The sequence below is a fragment of the Solanum tuberosum genome, unplaced genomic scaffold, assembly GCF_000226075.1.
Source record: "Solanum tuberosum cultivar DM 1-3 516 R44 unplaced genomic scaffold, SolTub_3.0 scf00022, whole genome shotgun sequence".
Classification (NCBI taxonomy): Eukaryota; Viridiplantae; Streptophyta; class Magnoliopsida; order Solanales; family Solanaceae; genus Solanum; species Solanum tuberosum.
The window spans coordinates 1,193,227-1,206,055 of record NW_006238948.1 but is presented as its reverse complement, the minus strand read 5'-3'; the positions used below and the strand labels follow the sequence as shown (position 1 = coordinate 1,206,055).

The following is a 12,829-nucleotide window of genomic DNA, read 5'->3' as shown; positions in this document are numbered from 1 at the left end:
GTCTATCTATCACAGCTTTCAACCTTTCTGTGAGAACTTTGGAGAGTATTTTGTAAATGCTCCCTATGAGGCTAATTGGTCTGTAGTCCCTTAACTCATTGGCTCCTTTTTTCTTTGGAATGAGTGCAATGAAGGTAGCGTTGAAACTCTTCTCGAAGACTTCTTGCTCATAAAAGTTTTGAAATGTGTCCATGATGTCTTTCTTCAGTACATCCCAACACTTGATGAAGAAACCCATTATGTACCCATCTGGACCAGGAGCCTTATCGGCTGCACATAGCTTTAGGCAATTTAGAACTTCATTCTCCTCAAATCTGCCTTGCAGGGACAGTTTTTCCTCTTCAGTCAACATTGGACATTCAGCATTATTATAAGGTCTCCATTGATGTGTTTCTCTATACAGGTTCTTATAATATGCTATTATCTCCCCTTCAATTCTGCTTTTCTCTTGAGTAACCTCTCCTTGTATCATGAGTTGATCTATATTGTTATATCTCCTGTGAGCATTTGCCATTTTGTGGAAGAATTTGGTGTTCTTGTCTCCCTCCTTCAACCATAGTACTCTTGATTTCTGTCTCCATGAAACTTCCTCTTTCTTGACTAGCTCTTCATACTCAAGTAAGATTGCAGCCTTTTTTGTCGTTTCCTCCACAGTGAGAGTTCTATTTACCCTTTCTGTATCTAATTCTGCTAACTGCTCTAACAATCTCCTTCTTTGACTGCCCAGATTTCCACCCTCTTCTTGTTTCCATTCCTTTAGCTTAAGTTTCAGTGCTTTAAGTTTGCATGCCAAAACATAATCAGGTCTTCCTGTGTAACTGAAGGAGCTCCACCACTCTCTAACTCTATCCACAAATCCTTCTGACTGCAGCCACCAATTTTCAAACTTGAAGTAGCTTTTATTTCTCTCCCAGCAACCAGTAATCAACGCTATTGGTAAATTTCATTTCAAAAAATTTGAAAATTCCATGCGCAAATTTCCGATCAAACGTAAACTATTTGACTCTCGAAATAAAGAAAAGTGTCACATAAATTGGGACAGAGGGAGTAATTTTTTTACAATATTCTATCATTTTAACCATTTCTTATGCAGGTGATTGAGCAGGCAGATGAACTATTTCTTGATCAATGATTAGAAACAAAGAATGCACGAAGAAGAGATCTGATTAGAAGTATGAATGCAAAGAAGTACCATAAGCCCGCCAAAAAATCCATCAAGCAAGATTCTGTTCCAACTGTCAAAGTAGGAGTGGATTGAAAAGTTGGCCTTCGCAGTGAGTGCTACTGAAGTCATTGCCATGACAAGAAAATAAAAGATAAATCCTGTCAAGCTATTAAGTCCCAGAATGCCGGCAATGACACCACCAATGATTGCCATGAATGTGCGGCTGAACAACAGAATGCTCAATATAAATGGAGATATCCAATGACAAGGAAAAAATGCTTAGAAAGACGAAAAGAACCGAATTTTACTTTTTCACATATGATCGACCGCTCGTCTCAATCATATTTTCATTCTTCCTTCGGATCCAACTGTGTGATCAAGTAATTACATTTCTTTATAGACAGTTGCAACACAGAGCTTGGATTTATTTTGTTTATCTTTCCTTTTTTTAGATATATAAGTTTATGGAGCTTGGGGTTGTTTTCTTGTAGAGGCAAAATGACAAGGATAATCCCAAGACTTGCACTAGCACTGAAAACAGGTATCAACTGTTCAATTACTCAAAAAGCTATTACATACTGATCAAAAAGAAATTATTCAAAACTAATTCATTAATTGAAACCTGAAAAGGTTAATTTGCCATTAATATGATTATAAACTGCAGTTCTTGGTTTAGGGTGTTAGGTTGTTTATTTGGTGATTGAGGTACTTGGTACTTGTAGGACTTTACTGAGGCAAAAGAATAGATATTTATAAGGACTATACGCATCTCCTCGAGCCATTACAGGAAAGCATACAGCTACACCAAGGGCAACACACTTTCTGCTCAAATGCAAGGAGTAATAGTCTTGGGTGAATGGAAGATAGGAGGAAAAATCAAGGACTGTAACCCAATTAGCCATAATACATACTAATCATACCAATGTAGAAGTGTTATCCCACAAATGAAAAGAAGTTAGCACTAAGGCTACTTTTATGAGGTATGTTATCTAATTAAACTGACATCATATTTTTTTATTCTATATCCTAGAGATGTTCCACCGAAATGATGCCTCAGTGAAGGAGTTAAAGCTACAGGTGCATATAATCCCTAATTTCAACCAGTTGTTCAGTTGGGCTAATTTCAGTGATACACAATTAAGGAGTAAGAGTTAGATTTAGGCTTCCGGAAAGTAGTTAATTCTGTTAGACAGCTAGAGTGAAAGCAGTTGGGCAGTTATAACTGATTTCTATTAGATTAGTGAATTAATAGCTGTACATTTCAGTCATTCAATAACTATATAGCATGTAATCAACTCATTGTACTATCATATATGGAAATACAGAATTCTTCTCTATTCCTAAACTACCTTCTTCTCTCTTAATTCTTCTTCTTCTTCAACTGTATTCTCGAGGTTACTCCTGAATCAGTAACTTGATCCTCGAATTCATTGAGAATTCCTGTAATCGAGTAACATTGGCATCAGAGTCATCTATCCTTGGATTTTAATGGCGAAACGAACAAGGTCTGCCGATAATTCTCCAACAGAAATGGGGACTTCGGGCCCCCAAGGCCTAGCTCAAGTGGCAAAAGGTGGAGGATTTGTGGCTTAGGTCGCAGGTTCAAGCCCCACACCATGCAAAGCGAAGCCTGGTATTTAAGTGGAGAAGGGTAGAGGGGGGGGCCCATTATCCACCGAGTTTAGAAGGTTGTGATTGGTCCAAAGAGCGGGTCACAGACGGATTTCTCGGTTATCAAAAAAAAAAAAAAAAGAAATGGGGAATTCGGCAGGGGAAGTTACAAACATGAAGAGATTGGATTAAGTGGTCATGGAATTGAAGGAACATTTGGTCAGCAATCGAGAATCTGGAAGGGAGACAACTCCTATGCAATAGGACGGTCCTTCGGCTGCAACACTTTCTGAGGAGAGAATTCACAGACCCATGAGTCCTACCAGTTACAACACTCATAATTCCAATTTTTCAAGGTGGCCGAGAATGGAAGTTTTGAGGTTTTCTGGAGAGGATTTGAGATCTTGGTTGTTCAAGATCGAGCAGTTTTTTTTTACGCAAAATGTTACTGATGAAGAGAAGGGATCACTTGCAGCCTTGCAACTGGAAGGAGAAGCTATACAGTGGCGTCTCTCTTTTATGAGATATAGCAATACTTACAACCTGCAACTTGGACCAAGAATGTGATGGCCATGGTTGAAAGATTTGGTACCGACTTCGATGACCCTATGGAGGAGATTAAAAAAGATCAAGCAGGTGGGGAGCATAAAGGAGTACCACGCTATGTTTGACAGACATCTGACTAGGGTGAAGCTTTCATAGGAAAATGCTATTAGTTGTTTCATTGGAGGGTTGAAGTATGAATTAAATATTGTTGTGAAGATAACCAATTCATATCATTGTCTCAGGCTTATAAAAGTGCAAGACTAGAGGAAGCCTATCTTGCTGCGATAAGGCAACCAACTGGACTTCAGAGTTTCAATTCCTCTAGGAGGATAAATGATCAGAGAATGCAGAGTAAACAAGGGTTATTGCCAACATCAAGCATTAGTTACTCAGGGCCACACAAAGGTGTTAATAGGAAGACCTTGAGTATGGAAGAGATGAATGATAGAAGAGCTACGGGCCTTTGTTATTTTTGTGATGAAAAATATGTTTTTGGGCACAAATGCAAGAACGTTAAGCAATTATATCTGCTGGAGATAGAAGAACAAGAAGGAATGGAGGTAGATCCAGTAATAGAGTTGGATGGGCCATTGGAGGGACAAGAACGGGAACTTGAAAATCCTTGGAGCAACTAGAAATCTCTATTCATGCCTTGAATGGTTCTTTGGGATTGAGGACATTGAAGGTCATTGGTTACCACTTAGAAAGCCATTGCACATCTTAATTGATACAGGAAGTTCACACAACTTCATTGATTGAGTTAGTCAAGCAGTTAGGGTGCCAGATCAGATCTATTCGTCCTGAAAGGGTTGCAGCAGCCATTGGAAATGATATGCAAGTAAACAAAATGTGCACCATTTCTTGGTTATTACAAGGTGCTAAGTTTTCAACTGATTTCTTGTTATTACCACTAAGTTCTTGTGGAGTGGTTTTGGGTGTTTAGTAGTTGTTGACTTTAGGAGATATCAAAATGAATTTTCGTAAGCTCACAATGGAATTTTATTACAAAGGGAAGAAGCATTGTCTTAGAGGCGCAGGGAGCCAGATTACAATGAGCTGGGAAGTTGGCTAAAATCTCAGGTAATCAGTCTCAAAAGCGCGCGAAGCGAGGCAAGGCGCACTCGCTGCACTTTTATGCTCTGAAGCGAGGCGCTGCTGAAAAAGCAAGCGCTTCAGCAGTAGAAGTGAGAAGCGGGCATAAAGAAAAGGCAACAAAAAGCTCGCTTAAATGAAAAAGGAGCTAGTTAGGGTTTTTTTTTAAAATTGTATTTTTTTTAAATTTTTGAAAATATACTTGGGCTGCTGTGACTTCCAATTGTTTTCCATCCGACTGCTGCGAGTTGCGACTTCTCTTTAGGTTAGTTCTCTTCTTCTCTTTGATCGACTACTACTCTGTTTTTTTCTATTTTTGTATGTTGGTTGCTGCTCTGTTCTATCTTTATTTTTTTTCCTTAGTTTTTTTGTTACCGAGTTACTCTTCTTTTTTTTGCTTGTAGTAAGCTGTATTTTCTTATTCAATGTCACAAAAAAGGGATCCGACTTGGGCGTATGAAACTCCTATGGGCAGTAACACAAAAGTCAAATGTGTCTTTTGTGATATGACATACAATGGCGGAATATTTCCTCACAAAAAGCATCTTATTGGTGGTTATAGAGATGTAAAAGTATGTCCGAAGGTCCCGGATAGTGTGAAGGAAGAGATCAAAGAGTATTTGCTGGAAAAAAAATGAGTTTAAAACTCAAATGAACCATGAAGCATCCATGGTTAATGTTCTTGATGATGATGAAGTTGAAGTGAATATGCCAATGGGCCTCCCTCAAAATGTCAAAAAGAAGTCTTCAAGTAGTGAGAGTGGGTCATCCACCAATAGCAATGTCAAGGGTCCTATAAATCTCTATTTCTCGCAAAAACCAAATGAAAACAGAAAATGTGGGCCTATTGATTTAGAATCTTCTAGGAAGATTTTAAGGGATCCTGGTATATCTACTTTTGCTAGCTGAATGTATTATGCAGGACTTCCTTTCAATTGTGTTAATTACACCGAGAGTTTTGGTGAATTCATTGAGGCAGTCGGCCAATATGGTCCTAGAATGAAGCCCCCCCACCTATCATGAGGTAAGAGTTCCTTTTCTAAAAAAGGAGGTGGAAAAGACAAACAAGATTGTAGAAGAACATGAGGTTCAATGGAAAACGTATGGTTGTTCCATTATGATGGATAAATGGACAACAAGAAATGGAAAAATGGTCATTAATGTTTGGTGAATTCGCCAAGAGGGAGTGTGTTCCTTGAATCTTATGATGCTAGAAACTCTTCTACTGATTCTAATAAGATGTTTAACTTGTTGAGAATACTATCTTGAAGATAGGCAAGAAAAATGTGGTACCAGTTGTGACTGATAATGCAAGTCACCCGCTTTTTTGTTCTCACTTGCATTATCAGCCACAACTTGTACCACATTTTCCTTGCCTATCTTCAAGATAGTCTTCTCAAACAAGTTAAACATCTTATTATAATCAGTAGAAAAGTCACTCCCATCATAAGATTCAAGGAACACACTCCCTCTTGGAGAATTCACCAAAACACTAATGACCATTTCCCATTTCTTGTTGTCCATTTATCCATCACAATGGAACAGCCATACATTTTCCATTGAACCTTGTATTCTTCTACAATCTTGTTTGTCTTTTACACCTTTTTAAGAAAATGAACTCTTACCTCACGATAGGTGGGGGGCTTCATTCTAGGGCCATATTGTCCTATTGCCACAATGAATTCACCAAAACTCTCGTTGTAATTAACACAATTGAAAGGAAGCCCTGCATCATACATCCACCTAGCAAAAGCAGATACAGCATGATCCCTTAAAATCTTCTTAGAAGCCTCTAAATCAATAGGTCCACCTTTTCTCTTTTCATTTGGTTTTTGCGAGAAATAGAAATTTGTAGGACCCTTGACATTACTATTGGTGGATAACCCACTCCCACTACTTGGAGGCTTCTTTAGACATTTTGAGGGAGGCCCAATCGACATATTCACTTCAACTTCATCATCATCCATTTCATCATCATCAACAAGATTAACCATGGATGCTTCATGGTTCATTTGAGTTTAAACTCATTTTTTTCAACAAATACTCTTTGATCTCTTCCTTCACACTATCCAGGACCTTCAGACATACTTTTACATCTCTATAACCACCAATAAGATGCTTTTTGTGACGAAATATTCCACCATTGTATGTCACATCACAAAAGATACATTTGACTTTTGTGATACTTCCCATAGGAGTTCCATACGCCCAAGCAGGATCCCTTTTTTGTGACATTGAATAAGAAAATATAACTTTACTACAAGCAAAAAAAAGAAGAGTAACTCAGTAACAAAACAGCAAATAAAGTAAGGAAAAAATATAAAGATAGAACAGAGCAGCAACCAGAATACAAAAATAGAAAAAAAAACAGAGTAGTAGTGACCAAAGAGAAGAAGAGAAAAAAACAGAGCAGCACTGCACTGCAGCAGTCAACAACCTCACAGCAGTCGCAGCCGGAAGAGAAGAAGAGAAGAGAAGAGAACTAACCTCGGAGCAGTCGGAGGGAAATAATTGGAAGTCGCAGAAGTCGAAGCAGCCCAGTATATTTTCAAAAAATTTTAAGAAACTTACAATTTTTTATAAAAAAAACGCCTAATTTGTGCTTTTTTCATTTAAGCGCACTTGTTCTCACCTTTTCTTTAAGCACGCTTCTCGTTTCAGCAGTTGAAGCACTCGCTTTTTAATCATCGCCTCGCTTCAGAGCATAAAGATATAAAGATATAGTGAGTGCGCCTCGCCTCACTTCGCGCCTAAAGCGCGCTTTTTGTCGTTTTTCACAACATTGGTACCCTCTGTGAAGAAGGATATCATTGAAGGGTTAGTACAACAAATGCTAGATCAAGGGATAATTCAGTCTAGTTGTAGCTCATTTGCTGCCCTTGTGGTTTTGGTTGGAAAAAAAGATGGCTCTTGGAGGATGTGTGTGGATTATCGAGACTTAAACAAATACATTGTAAAGAATAAATTTCCTATACCTATTGTAGAGGATTTATTAGATGAGCTTGGAGGATGTAAAATTTATTCTAAAATTGACGTGAGATCAGGTTATCACCAACTGAGAATGGCAGTAGAAGACATACCAAAAACTTATACCATTTGATTACACTATTGAGTAAAAAGGAGGACTTGAGAACTAAGTGGCAGATGCACATTCAAGAGTCACTGGGCTGACTTATTGGCTCTAGTCATTTCTCCTACCAAACTGGTCTTTTTCAGGCTATTGAAAAATTACAAGCAAACCCTAATACTCAGGCATTTCACTTGGATGCAAGGTCAATTGCAGAGAGGGAAAACTAGTCATTGGAAAAGTGCAAAGTTTAAGGACTGACATTACGACTTTATGACATGCTAGTCCACATGGGGGTCATTCAGGTGTTGAAGCTACTCTCAAAAGACTACTGACATTGTTCTATTGGAAAAATATGAGAAAGGAGGTGAAGGAATTTATACAAAAGTGTGATGTGTGCCAGAGAAACAAATCAAACTTAGCTGCTTACCCTGGCCTCCTACAACCATTGCCAATTTCTGACATAGTTTGGTCTCAAATGGATTTTATTGATGGTCTACCTAAGTCACAGGGTTATGAAGTAATCTTGGTGGTAGTGGATAGACTCAGCAAATATGGCCATTTCCTTCCACTCAAACACCCTTATACAGCTCAATTAGTTGCTAAGGTGTTTTTGGACACAATTGTTAGACTGCATGTATTGCCTGATGCTATTACTAGTGATAGAGATGTTGTCTTCTTGAGTTCCTTTTGGCAAGAACTTTTTACATTTTACATTGCAAGAAGTTCTCTTGCATACTTCTACAGTATATCACCCTTAGTGCGATGGCCAAACTGAGGTACTCAAAAGATGCCTAGAGACCTACCTGAGGTGTTATTGCAATGATGATGCTTCCAATTGGTTTTCTTACTTGCCAAGGGCTGAGTGTTGGTATAATACATGTCATCATTCAACAATTCAGACAACTCCTTATGAAGCTCTATATGGTAGACCTCCCACGTTGCACTCTCTTATCTACTAGGTGAATCAGCTTCTGCTGAAGTTGATGGTACATTGGTAAATAAAGAGCTTAGACTTCAACTAAAACATCACTTAAGGAGGGCTCAGCTCAGAATGAATCAACAAGCTGACTCTCATAGAAGTGATAGACATTTTGATGTAGGGGATTGGGTGTATTTCAAAGTTCAGCCTTACAAGCAAGCCACAATTTCTAACCATTTGTCCCACAAGTTAGTTGCCATGTATATGGCCCATTCCAGAAGAGTTGGTCCAGTAGCTTACACTCTCTAGTTGCCTACTTCTGTCAAAGTACATCCTACGATTCATGTGTCATTGTTAAGGAGATGCTATGAAGTGCCTTCTCAGATATCTCATCCTCCTACTATTGATTTGACCAATCCTCATTGTCCTGACCCTGAGATGGTGTTGCAAAGGACAATTGTTAAGAGGGGAAACAAGGTTGTGGCTCAATTGTTGGTTAAGTGGCTTGGACTACCTGCAGAGCTACCTGGGAGTTTGCAACTGTTTTGAAGACAAGATTTCCCTTGTTTGATCCTTGAGGACAAGGATCTTTTACTAGGAGGGAGTACTGATACACAATTAAGGAGTTAGAGTTAGATTTAGGCTTCCGGAAAGTAGTTAATTATGTTAGACAGCTACAGTGAAAGCAGTTAGGCAGTTCTAACTGATTTCTGTTAGATTACTGAATCAATAGTTGTATATCTTGGCTAGTCAATTACTATATAGCTTGTAATCAACTCATTGTACAATCATATATGGAAATACAGAATTCTTCTCTCTTCCTAAACTCTCTTCTTCTTCAACTGTATTCTCAAGGTTACTCCTGAAACAGTAACTCGATCCTCTAATTCATTGGGAATTCCTGTAATCGAGTAACAATCAGTCTCACATGACTGAGGATGAAATTCACATCGACAGTCTGTATCAATTTACGTCGAGGCTTTATTAAAATATCAGCTAAATTATTACTAGACAAAATCATCAAGAAACAGCAAGGAACGATAATTTCACTCCACCTAAATATGGTGTCAAACTAAAACCAACCTGTACAGAATAACTTTCATGTTGTTTTGCATATTCTCAGCATTGAAAGTCGGCAAATCATCCATACCGCTGCTCGACTTTTCTGTAGATCGAGAAGAATTGAACTTTGTGGTCACTCAGATTGCATTCATCAACACAACAAAATAATTTACCTACAAGATAATATAATACATAAACATTCAGATGCTCTTCCATGGAGTTCAATTCAAACTCTTTCAGTTACAATCAATTGATTGTATGATCATAATGTAAGAAATTCAAACTATCTCGGTTGGTAAAAACACTGAATTCAACCAACACAACAGAAAAAAAGGTCCTATAAATAAATAAAGTTGAAGGTTTGTTCAAAATCACAAAGCAAAAATCCCAAATTCTGTTCGCTCAAACACATAAAAACAGACAAACCAAACAAATCTGATGAAGGCTATGTAAAATGTTAATTGTGAGAAGCACCGTATTAAGAAGCAATGGCAGAATGAAGTCTGCAATAATCCTGGCTCAACCTCCTTGTACTAAATAGGGTTTATTGACAATCATTTTTTACTAATAATTATGCACATGTTTTCAAAATTTATTATTTTCTAAAAAATAATTATAATTCAATATTCCTAAATAATTAAAAATCTGTAGTTACTTTTAATTCTTAATTTGTCTAATTCACTTCAATTCTTCATTTCTTTTTGAGATGTCTCCTTACCCATTTCAGGTCAAACTAATTAGATTACAAAAAAATATTTTCAAGGAGATAACAATCACTACAATATTAGTTATTTAAATCTATTTTTGTAACTAAAAGAAATACGAAATCTTATAGTAAACAAATGATATTCTAATTGACATATTCAATCAACTGAAATATTAATTTTATTTTTAAACACTTTTAGAAAAAATTTGATAGTTTATGTTACAATTGACTCAATTGAAAAAAAGTTCAAAACAATAATCAAAAAGACCTTCCATAAAATTTAAATAATTGTAGTGTTATATAACGTACAATAATTTGTATATGTAAATTTGTGTCAATAAAATAGTACTCCCTCCGTCCCATATTATAAGTCACCTTTTCTATTTGCACTTGCATTAAGAAATAAGGTAATTTTTCTTATGCTCTTATTTAATGTTTGCTTATAACAACTTTGTAATAAATGATGAAATGTTATATTTCAAAAATATAAATGCATTTGGATGACTATTTAAATTTTACTTTTTGGAGCCAAAATTTTTTGAAATGTTAGATTTCAAAAATATAAATGCATTTGGATGACTGTTTAAATTTTACTTTTTGGAGCCAAATTTTTTCACCAATTGATCCAAAAATTTAAAAAACAAAGTTTTTTCCACCTCAATTTTCCTATATATTTTGTGTAAAATGTTTTTTTATATATAAATTCTTAAAGCAAACATGACAACATCACAAAATATTCAAATTTCATTACTTCAAATTGATCTAAATTTTCCTGCTGAATCTGATGTTATTGATAATGAAATTAGACGACAAATGAATTTTAGTTCTAGTTCGACAAATCATTTGTTTTTTTATTTAAATGGTGCATAACTCCTTTATTTGAATCTTGATTTTTCTCAATTTGGCCTTCACATGTTTTGGTTGAGTCTTCTATTTTTACATCCTTTGAACTTTTTGAAAAGTCATCTTCGTGAATAAAGAAAGTAGTTAATTAATGAATGAAGTATTCTCCCAATGAAATTAATTAATTGTAGATTTCCTAGGTTAGTCAAAGTAAATACATTTTCAAGATTAATTAATTAATCAATCAAGGGTATAATGGGAAAAATATGGTAATTTATGCATTTTTTTATTTTTATTTTTTTTCCCTCCCAAGGAGCTCCCCCACCCCTTTTGCTCCATTGGTAACTCGAACTCGCAACCTTCGAGTTGGAAGTGAGGGGTGCTTACCATCCGAGCAACTCCCTCTCGTCTGGTAATTTATGCATAAATTTTATAAAATGACATATATTGTGGTCCAACTATTTTTAGAAAGGGGTGACTTATAATATGGGACGGGAGGGAGTACAAGAAATATTATATTGTCAACTGAAAAAAAAAATATTAATTATTAAATTATGATTAGTTACCATGTATTTTCAGAATATATATATATATATAGACCACATATTCCAATGAGCCCCTCTCGGTTTCTTCTTTGGATTTCACATCTAGTTACTAGCAAAACCTAACTTAAAAATTTATTATAAATATACGATAAAGATTTAGACCCTGTTCAGTCCGTTGAAATCAAATGGGGTCAGTTTGGATGATGATTGATACGGTTGTTTCAATCCAACACAAGTAAACATAAAAAAATTAATACAAAAGATAAAAGATTCATTTATATACTAATAGGTCTGCTAAATTCAAATTGAGATTTTAAGAAGTAAAACCTAGGAAGCAAAAAAGGAAACGAATTTGTCTTTAACCCGGGCTCTCAAACACTTAGAGCCCATTTGGATTGGCTTAAAAAAGTAACTTTTAAGTTAAAAATAAAAAGTCAAACTGAAATGACTTTTAAGTCAGAAAATAAAAAGTAGAGGGAGACCTACTTTTGGTTTCTGACTTATTTTAAGTCATTTTTTACTTTGTCAAACACGTCGTAACTTATTTTAAGTCATTGTCGACTTATTTTAAGTCATTTTTTATATTTGCCAAACAAAGTCAAAAACTGACTTAAAAATAGGTTTAACCAACTTTTAAGTCAATCCAAACGGGCTCTTAGTTATGACACTGCTAATTTCTCTTCTTTCTTTTTTCATAGCAATTTTTTTTTAATGGACTCTGTTGTGGCCCTATTTGGGGGAAAATGTATCATTGAAAAACTAGTCTTCATTTTAGTTTATCTACCTTTTGTTTTTATTTAATTTTAAAGAAAATTGTTAGTTTGGACAACTAAATTTTATTAAAAGAAAATGTGAATTATATTAAATTTAAGATATAATAGTTTAAATAAATAATATTATCTAATATATTTATATTAAATATTTAAGTTTAATAAATATGAATTTAATTAAAAAAATCATTTGTTGTAAAACTTAAGAACAAAAGAATAATATAAAGATGAAGACAAGAAGAATATAAGACAAGAGGAACAATATAAGATAACTTTCTTTTTTTCAAGTGTTCACCAAATCTTCAAGTGTATACAATATGAACCCTTATGCCTCTATTTATAGTGTAACATAGAGGCATACAAAAGATTAGTCATAAACATGGCATTAACATGAATATAATGGAGGAGGTTATGGAAGTGAATGGTTACAAGAATAATGGTTATAAAGTTGGAGGTTATGGAGGTTATGGTTATCTTCATAATGGAGGAAAGTAATGGAG

The 12,829-nt window shown here is 35.5% G+C and overlaps 1 protein-coding gene across 2 annotated transcripts in view; it reads right to left on the bottom strand.

Annotated features, from left to right (window-relative positions):
* The window catches only part of LOC102604244 (ER membrane protein complex subunit 6), a 13,889-nt gene extending 3,871 nt beyond the window's left edge, over positions 1 to 10,018 (bottom strand). Inside the window, exons 1-3 of one of the 2 annotated variants that reach the window (XM_006341208.2) lie at positions 9,940 to 10,018; positions 9,487 to 9,568; positions 1,193 to 1,388 (exon numbers count right to left, since the gene is read on the bottom strand). In XM_006341208.2, the coding sequence (XP_006341270.1) occupies positions 1,193 to 1,388; positions 9,487 to 9,551 (261 nt within the window). In that variant the 5' untranslated portion in view covers positions 9,552 to 9,568; positions 9,940 to 10,018. Of the gene's footprint in view, positions 1 to 1,192; positions 1,389 to 9,486; positions 9,639 to 9,939 lie in introns of both variants that reach the window. The other variant, XM_006341206.2, reaches the window with a different exon arrangement.
* Between the last annotated feature and the right edge of the window lie 2,811 nt (positions 10,019 to 12,829).